Below are 18,535 nucleotides of genomic sequence, written 5' to 3'. Positions count from 1 at the left end.
GATTTGATATTTCACTTGTTCTTCTCTACTACAAGTTCTAGTTTGGTAATGTACACTTTATAATAAATAATTAAAGTGCTACAAAGGGATTTTTTAATGCAATGTATTTATTTGTTGCTATATTTCATTCATTGTCATGCATAGCAGCATAAGCTTTGTGGAACTCTTTTTATTGCTATTTATTTTTTTGTTTTACAAATTGGGATTGTGTCATAGCACAACATAGGAGGCCTGGGGTAGACCCATACCCTTTTGGACAGCTGACTGGGCTTATGTTGTCAGGTGTGCGTTTGGGTCAAACTCTAGCTCCATTTTATGGCCAGTCCTGCATCCAAACAGGTGGTTTTGTATTCTAGTTGATTTTCTCAATTGATACCTACAATTTTCAAAATTGTCCATTAGATGATAGATTAGCAAGTTTTGAGATAGCACACATTTTCTTTTGTAATGGAAAGTTGGATTTCTTATAAAGCCTTGTATATCTTCCTCGCAAATTCATAGTACTACTTGTGATAGGGTAGTTCTGAACATTTAGTTTAGGTTTTGTGGGAGATTTGGAGAATTCTCTGTGGCCTTATGTAGATGATCTTCATGGGGCCCAATCAGCCTCTAACTGTTTGAATAAGATGTTTTCTTCTTTGATTTTCTGAAACTGGAGGAGTAATCAGATGATGGGATATGAGATCGTGGACGAGCATGAGTTTGTTCATATTGAGAATGTCAGAGTAATTTGCTTCAGTGTTAGCTATTGGTACTTATTTTATTTTATTCTGTTTCTGTAAACAGAATAATACTTTATAGTAAATATTTGAGGATTCCCTTTGTTTGTATGTAGGGTTTGGATTCTTTAGATACTGCTGCAGCTGCGGAGCAATTGGCCCTTACCATCCAATCACTTGGAAACTTGGATGAGGCTCAAGATCTTTTTCAAAGGTAAGCATATTTTTGTTTTATTTAGCACACACATATCCCGCTAAGAGTGTTTTTCTGTGATTCCTTATTAAATGACTTTGTGGAGTTTCTGTGTCTTGCTTGTTCATGTTCATAGTGATGCATATACCAGTCTGTACGCAATATTCATTGCATTCTGGAGGCATTTCTTTTCTTATACTAATATTGATGTTGTGATTTTGGCTAGGTGTCTGAATGTGAAAAAAAATCTTCTTCCTGACAATCATGTTCAGGTTGGTCTCATTTTTGGATTTTAATGTCTCGATCAACATTTCTATGGTTTTAGTCAAACAAGTGCAAGTTCAATGTCTATTTGTTATCCGTTCCAATATCCATATGCTTTAAGTCAGTCTGTTAGCAACTTTTGAACTTGAAATTACTATTTATCACTACATGGGAATAAACCAAAATTATAAGAGTTTGAGGCATGAACTATCTGCTTGGAACAATCATATGACTTAGGTGACCGAGCAACAAGATAGTCTAGAAAGCTAGCTAAAGTTATTAATATATTAAATATTTAAATACAAAATAACTATTATTCCAAACTAGAAGCTAATGTTATGGACAAAATATTCTTGATGATAGTAGAGACAACTAGCATAGCGTAGCATAACCAATACAATTTTTAATATTAATAACTATTATTCCAAACAAAAAGCTAATATTAAGGACAAAATATTCTTGATGATAGTAGAGACAACTAGCATAGCATAGCATAACCAATACAAGTTTTTTTGGCTGTAAGGAGGCAGACCGTAGAAGCCATAGAACTCCAAGCAAAGTACAGTACCACTGGTCACCTAGTGCCACCAGCTTGCTAGTACCATGTCTGGGTGCTTTAAATATGAGAACTCCTGCCCTAAGGTCAGGGCTTCCAGTGCTGCATAGCCATAAATGTGACTCCCTGTTCAACAAGCATGCCTTATTTTGTTTATACTTTATACGGAGTTGCCTCCTAGTTTGTTTGTGCCAACAAGAATAGTTGTAATACAGACATCTTATGAATTCCCATGTTACAATTTTAGGGAAGGCCCGAGGAAAAATGTGAGTACAAAGCTATGGATGTGTCACACAGTAATAACATAAAATATAGATTCACATTTGAGTATTCCTAGGCTGGGTAGGATTAATTTTTTTATTTGAATAGCCACGGATTTCCGTCCAGACAAAACTGCTCTCAAACTCACCCCCCTGTCTTTCAATTTGCTTCACCTCAAGCGAGTGAGAATGGGCTGAACCAAACATAATTTGATGAGCAGCAAAAGCCTTTGCGAAGATAAGCTGATTGTTTCATTTAGGAATGATATCTAGTTGCAGCATCATTTTTTAAAGCAGGTGCAGAACCTCATTGCTCAAGACTAACTCCAAGTATTTCAAGGCTATTGTACACATATTAAGAATTAATCTTTGAGAATACAGTCAATGATATGCCTTGCATTCTCAGAAACCATGTGCTTGTTCATTTCTGAGACTTCACAAGCCATGATTATCGGAGAAACAAGGAAGAAGGGTACATCATTTGGAAGTAATAGATTGATAGATGGAAAATATATAAATGATTAATGTGACTGACTCGCCAGTCCCAGATATTGCCCGACTCACCTGTCCTGAATACTTGCCCGGCTCATGGAGATTCATGGAACTATGCCAAAAACCATCCTCATCAAAAAGGCATTTCACCACATCCATACCTATAGGGATCGTAGCATATGAAGAGGAAATCCACTTTGGCCCAACAATCATGCACCTCAAATCTCCCTTTGATGTTATCAAGGACTTCAGTATGATGAAATTCAAGACAAATGTCATGATGACAAGGTGAGCTAACCCCCTATCTCATGTGTATTTCCTCATGTTATTGAAGATGAGTGCATGATTGTAGATAAACTTGCATCTATTTTTGACCCTTTCTACGCATGATTTGAGCCACTCAAGCTTACCAATATCCAACATGAGGTCAAGCCAAAGTGCTGCACAAGGAGACCACAATATTATGGGGTGCCTCTCCATCAAAAGTTTACCTGCACCAATTTTAAATTAATTAGAAATTTACGCATGTTAAGAAACTTTGAATTAGAAAAGTTGAAATAAATTTATTTTGAAAACTTGAAAACTTATAACTTAAAAGTTTAATTGCAACAACATAACTTGTTGCATTATCGGTCACGACCTACACCACGTTTTCTTCCCTCACCTCTGCTATGACCTCCTCAACAATCTTACATAAGTATGTGGTGTTTTTGACATGAGGAAGCATCAATAAATTTGATGAACATGGTGGATCCTACGAAATTTAAATTGATCAAAACAATTGATTATCATGGATCATCAACAAATTAGCAATCAACAAATCAAAATTTAGATTATTTAATCATAATTCAGAATGTATGTAGTAAAGTAGAATGATCAATCACCACCATGGGAAACAAGATAGTTGAGGAGTATTCTATTCCTTTTATCCGTCTAACCATCAGTCATGATGGTGCAACCTTTTACGGTCCATTCCTTTTGGTGGCCCTCTAGCTCAAGCTTCATATCCTCTACCATTTCATCTAGGAGGTAGCCACTCAACTCAACCTCAGAAAGGGCTTTAAACCCTGGACGAAAAATAGTTACAACATCTATCATGCGTTCCCAATAAGGAGACCTATCACAACTAGACTATGTTTAGAAATTTTGATGACAAACTATTATGTAAATATGAACATTGATTACACAAGTAGGAATAATTAAAATTTAACTTTGAACTTAAAGAAAATAGATAAAAAAGAATGGATTACTTGGCTGCAATAAATGGAATGTTGCAAAAGTACCAAAATTTGCAAATTTGTTTCTTGGCAGCATCAGGAATCTCCTTTTGTTCAAACTCATGCCTTGAAGAGGGGGTTGTGCACTAGGAGTAATGCGTTGCACAAAGTAACTATCCAACCTAGCCTTCCGACTAGGACTAACACTAACATTCCTAGGGGCACGAGCACTACCACTAGAATTAGCACAAGCAATAGCTCTAGGATGTAAGGGAGGTTTGGAAGAACCCTCTCCAAGACAACCTGCAGATGCAGCAGCACTAGATCCAATAGCAGTTAACTATTCAAGTTGCCTTTTCTTATTTAACTTCTCTTTGTTCAAGTTTCTCTAATGCCACATAAAAAAAGTGTTTTGACTTAGAAGTTTGTTTAGTGCACAAAGTAACATAATGTCCAAGTATGGCTGCAATATTGTATTGAATCTATAGATGCCACCAGAATTTACCTCTTTACAAAACATACATTTTGTTTGATGCTTTGTTCTTTCAAGAAATTCTTCCGTATATTTCCAAGCCTCATCCTTTCTACTCTTTGTGGAAAATGAAAGTTAAGGCTGCTGGAATAAGAAAATTCAATTAAAAACTTAAAAGTCTTAAATTAATAAAGAAAACAACAAACCCTACTTTGCATTTGCAAATTAGTAAAAAACATTCAAGATGTACAAATAGCGAAAAATGAACAATACACTAGCATACAAAAAACAAATCAGCACTCACCTCTTGCGAATGAATTGAGGAGTGTTGCTATTGACTCCTTCATGCTCCCACTGCAAACTTAGGGCCTTCTCAAATTGATTTGTTATCTCCTCGATGCTCTTCTTTTTTGCTAATTGCAACCCTATAGTTTTTCTTATCTCTTCCTCCCTCTCACTTTTCCTCTTTATTTGTCATACTAAAGAAATAGATGGCCCTTTAGGGTTATTAGAGCAACAAATATAAAACAAAACACTAAAAAAAGTTGTTATTCCTTTCTTTTTAAGTCCCTACTTTATCTCACTCGTGGTTGATTTTCTGGGCAATTTTTGTTGATTTTGGGCAAGTTTTGGCCATGGACGATTTTAGGCAACTTATCCCAGGATATCAGCAATCTGATTCACTGATTGATGAAAAATCACCTAGCATGAATAAGATTGCCGAATTGCCAGAATTGCGGCAATTTTCATTTCTTTGATGATGACCCAACCCAAACCTGTAATGTCCCTAATTTATTAAAGTGACAATTAATTAAATTAATTTTTAACAAGTTGTCAAAAATAAGAAGGCATAGATCATAGTACAGTCCTGCTACAAGTGGTACTCACTACAAGAGATACTTCATCTCCTCAGGAGTGGTTTCACCTTGCTAGCACTTTCCATGGGTTTGTCATACCATTTCAGTGTCATTCCTTTTGCTTGCTTGTATTGTGGTTTCTGTTGTTCACTTCTTTCCTACATTTTGTATTGTCTATGGTTGTTTTCGCATGAGGGTCTTGTCTTGTACCAATTAGTTTATACCTCAAGGCTTGGCTTGCCGAATCCCCTTCTCTTGTTATTCCAACTAATTGAATGGAGTCAACAATTACTATTCCTGCCAATGGAGATATGGAGGTTTAATTTAATGAGGGCAAGCATGAAGATAATACTAATTTTGCTCCAAAAACTAGTGATTTACAATCTAAACCTTCCTACAAAGCTATGTTGTAGAGGACTCCCTCACTGATTGTCCATCTTCTATAGGATTTAATGGAGAACTCATCGGACTACCTAGAATGGAGCAAAACGGAAAGTTGGAGACCAAAATCAATGGGGTGTGGAATGGGAAATAGTGGCTTCATCTAAGTTTGTGACCACAAAGGGAAAGAAAATAGTAAGGTCTCCTGTGTTGATTTGAAAACCCTTTCACTCTCTCCCAAAGAAGATATGGTGAAAGCAATTAGGAATGAGCAATCTCATCTCAGGAATATAGCCTATTTTTTGTTTTCTTGGATTGTAAGGCTCTTTCTTCTAGAAAATCGTTTGATGGATGAATTTCTAATGTGTGGGGAAAAAATCTTGGAATTCATGTGATCTTTTGTCATATGATTCAATAAGGGATATTGGTTGTATTTTTTTAAACACAAAATATACAAGAAAGTGCTAATTTTTTTTGAACATTGGCTAGTCCTTATTTAGGGATTTCCTATGGTCATCAAAAGTAAATCTTGAGCAGGTTATTGCTCGGTCCTCTCCAAATTAGGTTGAACTGAAAAGGTTACAAACAAAATTCTGACCCTTTATTTTCTGAAGCTGTTAGGAAATGTCTTGGAAATTGAGGACTCACAAGCCACTCTCCGAATTCTCGTATTTCGATTTCCCTTGAACTAGAAATTGACTTTCCTGAAAGAGTTTCAATGGAAATTGAGTCAAATTTTTACATTTGGGAACTTGCTATGCTTGGTAATTTGAGTGCTTGTTTTCATTGCAAGCACAACAAGCATATTAGGAGAGATTGTCTGGTTCTAAAGAAAAAATAGAGAACGCCACCTTTATTGTGGATCACAAATGGGGAAAACCCTAGTTCAAGCGACATGGCTAGTAAAAATAACGAAGGGGAAAATAACCCTCTTCCAAGGATGGTGTTAATAAAGAATCGATTAATATGGATAACTTGTCTGCTATCATTGATAATATTTGAGTTTCTGAAAATAATGCTGATAAATTTTTTACTTTGGGTAACCCTTTGTTTGAGGAGGATTTTAATGTCATCCCTAGCTTAGGCAACAGCGTTGACCACTTTCTTTTCCTAGTTAGTTGTCAACCAAAAGGTCCACCCTCTTGTAAGACCAGATTTGTTGCCCCAAATAGGAAAATTTTTAATGTCCCCTCTTCTGGATTAGGATCAAATGCTATACCCTGAAACAAATGGTTGGTCCAAAATTGAAAATTGCATGTAAAACATATTAGAAACATTGAATTAGCAAATATTAATCTAAAATTATACCCGGACTACCCCGCCAAATCCCTCAGAAGAGATCTTTCTCAAACCACGCAATCCTTTGATGAGAACTATATCTTGATTAGATGATTATCATTAAAAGAGAGTCTTCCTTAGTCCTCTTTCGGATCTCTAGAAACATTACTTGGTAGAGATCCCACCTCTACTAAGTCTCTCATCTCTGACATATGCATATGTTTGACCAATACAATATATATTGCCTCCAAGGGATTCTCTATAAATCCCTTTCTGGAATCCAATTTGGAATTCCGACATTCAATCAAGAATGTCCTCTAATCTCTGAGTTCTTTTGTGGGAAAGTCGCCATCCATAACGAACATCCTCTACCAAGAATCTACTTGGTCTCTATGGGAACTACAAGTTCCCCTCATTATACATAATTATCATATATCTACATAATTCATATTTTAGTTCTAACTTATAGATTTGAAGTTTACATACCTCTAATAGCCACTTCAATCTACAATTATATGCTCCTTTATTCTCTACCTATTCATTTATTTCCTACAATCTAGTTCTCCTTAACTTTCTATGAAAAATTATGACTCTCCTTTTAAATTGCATTCATCTGAAATGTTGCATCTTACTTTCTTAATTAATTAAGGCTCCTTGATAGATAACATAGATATTATAGATAATAGTCTGTTGTTCACTGCATTTCTTCATGTTACTTATCTAGTTTAGTAGATGGGATGAGCGATGATTCAACAACTTGTCTTTGTTTTGGTCACTCACGGTATATCCTTTAATCCCATTCATTGATGCCTTAAGTTATGAACTTTCCCTTCACTATTTGGTTTCTCTTTCCTCTAGTGATATTTTTACGATCAATAAGTGTTGAATGTTCCTTCTAATTTTATTGATGATCCTTCTGTGATTCCATCTTCTTTGCAATTGCTGAAAAATCCCCATATCGTTGATCACAATCTAGGATATTTATCCTTACTCTTCGTTGACTAGTTCCCGTGTATTTAGTAGAAACATTCTATATCAGAGAAGACGCATCCCCCACATCATTCGTTGCAAAGTTATATGCCAACGTGGACTGGGGTGAAGTTTCTGTGTTGAATATTTTCCTCTCCATATCTACTATGCTATCATGTCGACTAGGATGTTGTATGTATTTATCGAGTGTGGTTCTTTCTGATCATATGTTGGATATCAAGTGGCAAGATACCTTTTTCTAATCATGTTCTTCGATTCGGTGATTGGCAGATTTATCTTGGTTTATTGTTTAATGTATGACTAGATCCTGCATGGTGTTTTCTTACGTGACTGGACAATACTCTCTGCCGAGCATAAAGACTGAACCATGTCCTTAATGATATTCTTCCTTCTTCCTTTACCGTCATAGTGAAGGACTTCTTATTTGCTATTGAACTGCCTCTCTGATGTTAGTGAATTTCCATCCTATAGTTTGTCTTAGGGAATCTAGGCGATCGTTTCCTTCTATCGATTGTCAATAATTCAAAGGGGGTGTATGTATTCTAGTTATCTCTTCTTAGTCTTCTTGCAAATTTTGAGTAGGAATTTCCTTGGTGTCAATATAAATATGCTACCTTGCTTCTCTTCAATTCTTATGGTCAACGGTATCTTGAGTGTTTGGATGATTGTCCGTCAACCTTCCTCGATGATCTCCTATCTTCTGTTATGATCAATCCTTAGTCTGAGCCACTGGAGTATAACATGCCCTCTTCCTTATTCGATAGTATAGCAGTTGATTTCTAATTTGGATTCTTATGTTTTGTATCATTCCATTCCTTTTTTCCCTTGTTCTCTTTTACTATCCTTGTTATACGCATGGGCCTGAACTTGTTCGTGTCCCTTCATCAAGGGGATGTGACTCTTTGATTGTTATATTATATAGTAATGGTTAGTTATATTAGATTGAGAATTTATGAAATGTAATAATATTATTCAATATTATCCATTATGTTTATTTCTTGTTTAATATATATAATAATTATCAATATATTTAAGTAATATAAGGTATTATCAGCATATAATTATCTTATAGTTATCATAGTCTCTTACTAATAACTTTGTTATATTATAATTATTGTCTCTTATGATTTTGAAGTGTTTATATATTTTTATTTTGAGTATTACAATTAAATTCCATTATTAGGGGGATATTACAAAAATGCACAACAAATTGCCCTTGAAACTATTAAGGAGAGAACAAAGCAAATTAGGAAATCTAAAAATTTCACTTTGGTGCATTCAGGCTCCTCTCTTGGAACCATGTCTGTTCGTATGAAAAATAGTTCAAATAAGTATGTTATTCCCAGTATAAGAATGGTGATTCACAGTGTTAAGGTGAGGTACCATTTAGTGAAGCTATGAGTAAAAGCTCGAAGAAAAAAAAAAGACTATGCACAAACAATTGAGGTCTTAGTTGACTGGATGTGAGAAGCAAAAAAACTTTGAGATGCTTGAATGTTTCAGTAGATTATATGAGAATCAAAAATGCCCATCCAAATAATTCATGATGCTTAATATTAATTGTTGGAACTTGGAATGTCCTTGGTCTTGAGATGCTTGATATGAAATATGTGGTCAGGAAATGGTGCATTGACATGAAAAACAAAGATATTGTTTGTTTAGAAGAAATCAAGGTGGTGGGTTACCATGCATTCAATGCAATAAAGTTTCTTTAGGATCCTGCTCCAGGTTTTAATTCAGGTCATGATAGGTGTAAGGGTGGAGTGGCCATTTTGATTAGTCCCTAGTGGGATGATAGCGTCTTGGATAGTGGGACTTCACCTTGCAATAGAGCTTTGTTGGTTTGTCTTAAATTTAATGATAAGATTTTGCCATCTATAACATTTATGCATCAATTGTTTATAGAGAATGGGCCCTATTTTGGTATTGTTTACCTAACTATCTTCCTAATATTAATTCAATAGAGATTTTAATACAGTTGGATACTTAGAGGATAAGAGTGGAGGTAGCAAACATGCAAGGTAATGAACATTAATATTGGGTCAAATTCAAATGTAAATTTAAATTGTTTAAGCCTGTTGAAAGAAAAAAAATGAATTAAAAAAATCTAGTATACACGTGCAATAACCAGAGAGGTATTTAGAGAGTGTTTTGCCGATTTGATAGATTCTATGCTGATTCTTCCCTCTTTTCCTCGGGAGGTCAGTCACTTATAGTCGTTCAGCTTGCTAATATTTCAGATTATTACACTATCTCTGCTTGCATTAACACTCATGATTTGTACAACCCTTACTGCAAACCTAAAGGAAAAATCTCTTTTAAGCTTCACTTGCTCTCTAAATTTTGTAATAAAGATTGTAAGTCGGTTGAGCAATGGTCGCATTCTACAGAGATTTGTAGGACGGTTTTCCTGACCACTGGAGAAAAGAAAGAAAAAGATAGAAATAAGGAAGAGGAATTTCTTCAAGCTCTGCTTAGTGATATTGAAGGGAAATTAAAAAGGGTTGGTAGTGACTATGAACTTTAATGTGACCTAGCTTGTACCAAGGCCGATCTACGGAAAATCCAAAACTATAGAATTCGAGATCAAAAAGTGAAAGCAAAAATGAATTTGATTATGAAGGAGATAAGGGGTCAAAATACTTATAATATTTGATTAGAGGTAAACAAAAGAAGTTAATTGGAGAAATCCTAATTAATAACATTTTCACTAAATATTATTAGACTATCATGGAGGCCTTCTAGAATTTATGCAAGGATTTGTTTTCCTTTGAGAATGACTGTAGCAAGACAGAGGGATTGGATAGATGTTTGAACATGATTGCCAAGAAGATCTCCAAAGATGAATAATGAAACTTAAATAGAGGCATTAATATTGAAAAACTTGAGGATACTATTGGGTCATTGGCCAATGGGAACTTACCAGGCTTGGACAGACTACCAACTGAATTCTACTAAACTAACATTGGATGGATTTGTGGAGAGCTTTTAGAGTTTTACTTGGATGCATTTGAATAGGACTCCCTAGATGAAAAGGTCAATAGGGGCGTTATCAGGATTTTACCTAAAAGTGGGGATAAGACTGGTTAAGAATTGGAGGCCAATTACACTTCTCAGCATTTCCTACAAAATTATTGCTAAAATTTTGGGTGAGAGTGTTGCTGCTATTTTAAATAGAGTGTTGCTGCTATTTTAAATGGAATTCTTTCTTCTACTTAAACATATTTTATTAAAGGGAGAGATATACTGAAAACTTGATTACTAGCTAGGAGGCCATACTCTAGGAAAATGCCAATGGACAAATTTGGCTATGGTTATATTGGATTTTGAGAAGGCTTATGGAAGGGTGAATGGTCATTTGTTATGTGTGTTCTTAGAGCTTTTGGGTTTCCTCCTTTTTATGCAAATGGAACTCAATTTTGTTTAAGGACTCTTCTATTGTCATTGATGTCAATGGTGAGCTTTCTAATCCTATCCCCTTGAGAAGATCCATTTGTAAGGGATGCCCAATTTCTCCTACTCTTTGTCATTGCTTTTGATGCTATGTTCCATATTCTTAAAAGTTCTTAGATTTGTTTGAAACCTCAGATCTAACAAGTAGAATGCAAGCACAAAATGATAGAATCTTCCATTATAATGAAATGGATATAAATGAGCTTCTATTGAAAATACGTGATTTGAAATACTTGATCTATATGTAAATACATGTGAGATGGCATGTTTATATAGGCAAGAGTCATCTACCAAAGTTAGGTGGCACATGGTCAAATCCACCTACCAAAGTTAGGCGCCTACCAAAGTTAGGTGGCACATGATCAAATTCACCTACCAAAGTTAGGCACGTACCAAAGGTAGGTGACATGTGAGAAATGAAGACGTGTTTATTTCTTATGAGGAATTAAGTGTCTCATAAATATCTCACAATATTTGCCTAAATAATAAAAATAATCTCACCTAAGTAAACTTAAGCAAAGAGTGAAATTGGGAAAATACCAATTTACTCTAATACCCCCCCTTAATTGCAACTTAGGGAGACATACTCAAGCTTACAAAACTAGATGAAATGCAAGATGGGTCTCGGCTAGTAGGCCATTTTACGTACCCATGTACAATATGCAAAATTTAAATCCAATCTCTTGTAAAGTGGAGAAAGAGGGAAAACCTCATGGGAAAATCCCTCCTCCGAAACAAGGAAATACAAAAGCCTAAATAAAAAGCAGGAGAAGGACAAATCCTCATATGATGAAAAAGCCCCCCCATAAATGAGAAGTAGATAGGAAAAATTGCCCCACCTCAATATACAAATTGCAGTCATGGAAGATGCTCTAGGCAGAATAAAGAAGCTCCTCCATCTATGTCGAACAATGTTCCCCCCTTTAGGAAGAAAAAATACCATAGATGCGGGTATGAATTCCCCCCAATCTACAAGTGAAGATAGAAGAATCCGCAAGATGAATGAATTCTTCAAAAGTTGTGTAGGTGTATCATTGGCATAGAAGAAAGCCTTGCACCTATCATCAGTCCCAACTGTTGAATAGTCCAACTTGAGACCAAGCAATAAATAAAATAGAGCAAAATCTGAAGACCGGTGCATCTCCTTAGAAGAGAAAGTAACCTCTTCCAATTGTTGTACATAAGAATCCACAATCACACCAACCTTAAAAGACTGATCATGTAGAGAATGAACAAGAGGGTCAGAATGTTCCCTCATAACTATAGAAGAAGAATCACCTTCCTCAAAGAGAAGATGAATAAAATCCAATGCGTCTCCCAAATCAGAGATTTAGGACTCAACAAACAAGGTGTGAATGTCTTGCAAGTAGTCATCCCATGAAGTTGAAGCTGGAAGACAAGAACTATGTTGTTGTATTGAATTGCAAGGCACTGAAATTTGTGGACCACAAGTAACCTCAGGTACAATAGGTAATGGAGGAGATGGAGTCTGAGGATGAGACATCACCCCAAGATTCAAGTAACTATATGGAATCTCCTTAACTGTGTCCACACTAGGGTGAATTGGATCAGTAATGAAATGTGAGAAGGTATAGAACTATGAATGCTGATCAACCTCCCCAACGACAATAATATCTCGGCTATGCAAATCTCGAATAATGACAGAATTAGGTGCGAACTCAACACTCTTCCCTAAACCACTATGAGTAATCTGATAAATAGAGAGGATTTTTCTTGACAATGAAGGTATACATAGAACATCATTGAATGTTCCATCTTCTACGTCAATAGATCCCTTCCCACAAACTGGCAAAGATGAATCATTGGCCATTAAAATAGGTGGTGATGAACAAGGAACAAATGAAGTGAACTTATCCTTGAAGGAAGTCATGTGATGTGAAGCTCCTGAATCAAGGATCCACTTATCTAAATGTGAGTCTACAACTGCAACAAGCGCTCTTCCTTAAGAAGAAGATGAAGTAGGTGGAGCTGCCAAACAAGATTTCCATTTTTCCTTAGAGGTAGAATCCTTCTCTTTATAAGCATCTGGCAACTTAACACTATTCTTGTTGAGATGATGCTTTAACTCATCAATTTGCTTAAGATAGCAATGATGCTCATCATGTCCTAATTTCTTACAATAGGCACACATAATATCCTCCTTTTTCTTGAATGAATTCCTCATGGAAGAGGATGAAGAATCTTTGTGTGGAAATGAAAAATGTTGTTTCTCACCTTGTGACATGGGTGAGAATTGTTTTTGGCCTTTTCCTTTTTCTTGTTTCATTTGATTCCCTTGTTTGACCATCAAAGTTGTTGACTTGGAGGTCTTAATGATTCCCATAGAGGTTAACTTAGCTTGCTTAAACATCAACATTTCTGCAAATGCATCAAATGATGGTGCTGAATAGGAATTACCCATTGTCAACCTATGGGTTTGGAAGCTAGAAACAAAGGATGAATACTCTGATGGAAGTTTGACCAATAAATTGAAGACTTATTGTGCATCGTTTTTCTCAATGCCACAATCCTTTTTACATTGATCTTAGCTCATTTTCTTTACTAACATAATCCTAGAGTGAATCAAAATCCTTGGGATCTAAATTAGTGAGATCATGATCAAGTTGAAATCCGCTAATTTCATAAAAATTTTCATATAAGTCAGCAAGTTTCTCCCAAGATTCTTTAATTGTTGTACATTTATCAATGTGAAACATGAAATCATGAGAAATGTATTTTCTTAGTGTTCCAATGCCCAAAGTATTTTTAGTTAGCCACTCCATGTGAGGATCAGGATCAAATTTAGGATCTGATGGTGCTTTAATTGTTTGATCAACATAATGAGCTAATTCCTTTTCCATTAACTTACTCCATGCATCTATCTTCCATGTGGCATAGTTATGAGGAGTTAGGAGTGGAAATTTAGAAGAACCCATGAGTGAAAATAAGGAGCACACAAGGGAAAGAGGAGACAAAAAATATGAGACAAGAGGCACCCCCCAAATGAATCAAGCAAATTACCCCCCCTTACAGGTGATTTTGGCACTTTATGCTTAGTGCATGTACAATGGGCCACTTGCAACCAAGGCAAAGTGGACTTTAAATATTAATTTTTACAACTTCTAAACTGAAATTTGCAAGCTCAAAAATACTAATGCAAGAGATCATATCAAGATCCAAGCATTGCAAATAAAGAAATGGGTCAAAAATGACCAAATACTAAAAGTATAGCTTCACCTCTTAATTATTAAAATCTGATCCCAGATTTAGAAACTAGATGAAAATATGCGCACTTAAAAAAAAAGGAGTTTGTATGGGCCTGAACAGAGCCTTCGAAGTTGCAAAATTGAGGATTATACATGACCTATAATGAAAGTCTGCACTTTTTGAAATATTGTGCATCCAAAATTCAAATACAATACCACTATTGGAAAGATCACTAAAAATTAGCCCATTTCAAAAAAAATTGCTCAAAGAAATGAGCAAGTTATGAGTTCTGGAAGTTAGACTGTCAAATAGAAAACTCCAATGGAGAGGGATAGTGCCGAAGCCTTATGACGCAATTTTTTTCCAATCTGTTGTCGTAATAGAAAATCCGAGCATGACCCAAATGGTTATTTTTGGTGGCGAACCAAACTCAGAAATTGTTTTGTATTATCACTTGTTAATGTGGGGTCACAGTGTAAAAAAATATGATTTAGCACTATAAACAACCATGAGAGTTTCCAAGAAGCCTTGAAAGAACCTACAAAGTACAATAAAATAGAAGAAAAATATATATGACTTGTAAAAACTTGTTAAGGCTTTGATACTGTGTTAGAAACCTTGGATCTAACAAGTAGAATGCAAGCACAAAATGGTAAAATCTTCCATTATAATGAAATAGATATAAATGAGCTTCTATTGAAAATACATGATATGAAATACTTGATCTATATGTAAATATATATCAGATGTCATGTTTATATAGGCAAGAGTCACCTACCAAGTTAGGTGGCACATGTTCAAATCCACCTACCAAAGTTAAGTGGCACATGTGTGAGAAATGAAGACGTGTTTAATTCTTATGAGAAATTAAATATGTCTCATAAATATCTCACAATATTGCCTAAAAAATAAAAATAATCTCACCTAAGTAAACCTAAGTAAACATAAGTAAAGAGTGAAATTTGGAAAATACCAATTCACTCTAACAAGATTGCCCCCTGATCAAGGGTATTTCTCTTCCTAACAATGATGAATTGGTTAATGAGCAGTTTGCTAATGATACAACCTTGTTCGTGGAGCTCTCCAAGTCAAACTTTGACAATGTTATGGACAACCATCAAGGCAAGGCAATTCAATTTGAATTTGACAATGTTATGGACAATCTTCAATATTGCTGATTGTTATCCTCAATGGCTTGCACAGAAAGGATGGGGATAGGCTGGGCCTTACACTATTGTTAGATATTTGGGCATCCCTTTTCTATTGAACCCTCTATTAACGAGATGCAGCTATGGATTTTCTCAAAAATCAAGCATAAGCATAGAAAATGGAACGCTTATTTGTTTTCTCTTGCTGGTAGGGTGAAGGTTGTGCAGAAGGTTCTGACATCTTATGCTATTTACTATTCTTTTGCTTGGCATTTTGCCAATTATCAGTTCAATCAGTTGTAAAAGGTTTTGAGGGGCTTTCTTTGGTCTAATGGTATGGGGAAGAAGAAGCGGCATTGTTTTAATTGGGATTGGTGTTGTATGCGAAAGGTGCTTGGGGATCTAGGCCTAAGAGGCCTTAAAACATATGGTATCGTCCTCGGCTCCGAATGGATCCTTAAAGCTTTGGTTGGCAATAAGCCTTGGAAGGTATTGGTCAGAAACAACCTCAGTAGATGTGTGATTGGTAAGTATAAACAATGGAAGGACATTTGTTTTTGTGATACTATCTCAGGGGACTTTGATTTAAAGATATTTGGTTCTTGGGTTTTCCATTCTTTATGAAAGGAATGGTGTTAAGTGAGGAAGCTTATCTGCCATTGTTAAATCTTCTACTTTTTCCGTTCTTGATAGATCCAATTGGTGGGGGGTATCCTTGAAATCCAAGCCACTTGCCCTTACCCAACGTTGCTTTGCTAAGTTGTGTAATGCTAAAGTTCTTTCCCTTCTTATAGATATTGTGGTTGACAGCCGGTTAGGATCTTGGGAGGAGGTTTGAAATGTTCTCAACTCGGTTTCTTTTGTTATAAATAAATCCTTTCCAAAATGACAATGGCAATATGCAGATTAAGACAACCAGGATAGATAACTTTAGGAAGGAAGGAACATACCATCATACATGAAGACATTTATTTCATTCATCCATATTATTGTCTCTTAATAGACATGTAACGGCTTTGGAATTAATCATATGATCATAGTAAAAATAGAGCCAGACACATACATATCATTAAAATGGATTGCAAAAACAAAGAAGAATCCGGAATATGTTACTGCTGTGATTGTGATTGGTCTTCTTGCCGTCCAGCTGAAGGTGCACGTATTTAAGAACTCCGTGGGTACCATGAAGGTTTGAACTACTGATATAGTTGCTGACTGCTAAGTGCTGGACTGAATACCCTGTCAATCCCTGCAGCCACTCATAATACCCTTGCAGCTGGTTACAGACTTCTTACACCTGCTGACAGGGTCTGCGATCCACTGTATGAGAATGGTCAAGCACGTCTGCTGTGTTCTCTTGCCTCCCACACGAAAGGTTACAGTTGGTTTCCTTACTGCTGTAAAAATGTTGAAGCCCAAAAACCGGCACACCTAGCCGCTGTCCTGTCCACACTATACTGAAAACCCTTGTGACTATGTTGATTAATGCTGGACCTGTCCTACCAACTGAGAACGAGTTGGAAGTATATCAGATGCTGACTCCTATTATTATCAGAATTTCATAAACTGCTAATACTTATTTGATGCACTCACTCCTTGGATTTCAAATAGCTATGATGCTTCATACTGCAACTCCACTTCTGAAGATGAACAAGTATTTGATGAGAGGCTGGGGCTACGTCCAACTCCTCACACTGCCTAAGGGGTTTTGTCCTCAAAGCAACCAGTCACATTTAAGCAACCTTCTGCATTTGAGCAATATCATATTTTCATGTTGTGAATCCTAATGTAGCTCCTTGATTTGATAACCTCAATATGAGGGGAAATACAAACAACTAGGCAATGTGGGATAAAAGCGATTTTCGTCTTTTAGTCACTTAAGTTACTTTTTTTTATAAAATGTCTTAAGTCATAAAGTAACTTCATAAATCAACTTTATAAAATAAAGTGACTTAACTAAATTGAGCTCCACAATTTAAATTCTTCCCAACAAAACCAAAAAGAATCCTGTGACTGGCTAGCATCCTCAAAACAAATGCTGTTAGCCTATCTGGATGGAAAGATAGACCAACAAGGCGCTAGAAGGCTTAGCACGGAGAAGGGGACATTACAAGGTTAGTCTCAAATTTGGCTTTCCTTCTTCTCAAAATAAATCTTACACTTTGATTACTAAAATTATGGACAAATTCTTTCCTAGCAACTTATATGAGAGTGTCACTTTCCTTAATTGCAGTGGACTATTGTCTCCTCTATTTGTACAAAGCAGATTTACAACATAATGAAAGAGGACTCTGTTATTATTAGTAGGATTTACTAGAGTTGGGGCCTCGACTGGTGAGTCTCTTGTTGGCACATTATTTTGGATCTTTTTAGACATTCCCCTGTGAAGCCTAAGATAACTTGTTTTAGATGGCTTCTTATCCTTAAGAAATTGACTGTTGGATCTGTTTGTATTGAACTCCTAATTTTTTCCCTGTGTAATTGTCATGAAACTTTTGAACACTTCTTTCTGAAATGTGACTTTGTTGTTGAAGTCTGGTCTTCGTTTTTTGGGCAATCAGTTTGTTGGGATGGGCATGTTGGTTTATCTTGGCATGAGGTCCTTGCTGGTTATGTTGATGCTTTTGATCTCAAGATAAATAAATACTGTTTTGTTTTATCTGCTGAAGTGCTTTGCTATCTTTGGAAGAGGAGAAATGAAGAGTTTTTCGAAAGCAATAGGAGAGATCCTACTGAGTTTAACTGTAAACCAATACATTTTCACATTATGGCATAGGTTTCGACAGTTGTGGAGATTCCAAAAGACAGATATATCATCCTGGTAAGAGAGGGTGCAATGACTATTTATAAGGACATTCAGTCTTACATTACTTTGATTCTTAGAAAGACATGCTTAATCAGAAGGAGCTGGAAGCTTTGCAACAATTTACCAAAGAGAAAGGAATTGACTTTAAAAAACAGAACAAGGCCATTCAATGTAAGAGGGATCAAACTGGTCCAAGTTGAGAAGACACGGCTTACACTTCTCAGGTGGTGGATCCCCCTCTT

General features: G+C 35.8%; 1 protein-coding gene across 2 annotated transcripts in view; it reads left to right on the top strand.

Moving 5' to 3' along the window:
• Positions 1 to 18,535, top strand: part of LOC149542262 (Tetratricopeptide repeat (TPR)-like superfamily protein) — a 361,357-nt gene that overhangs the window by 223,399 nt on the left and 119,423 nt on the right. For both annotated transcript variants that reach the window (XM_089797253.1, XM_089797252.1), the window contains 2 exons: positions 836 to 933; positions 1,139 to 1,184. In XM_089797253.1, the coding sequence (XP_089653379.1) occupies positions 836 to 933; positions 1,139 to 1,184 (144 nt within the window). The remainder of the gene's footprint in view (positions 1 to 835; positions 934 to 1,138; positions 1,185 to 18,535) is intronic.

The sequence above is a fragment of the Cupressus sempervirens genome, chromosome 8, assembly GCF_028749045.1.
Source record: "Cupressus sempervirens isolate cs-2001-9-10 chromosome 8, ASM2874904v1, whole genome shotgun sequence".
In the NCBI taxonomy this organism is placed as follows: Eukaryota; Viridiplantae; Streptophyta; class Pinopsida; order Cupressales; family Cupressaceae; genus Cupressus; species Cupressus sempervirens.
This window is presented reverse-complemented; position numbering and strand designations above follow the sequence as displayed.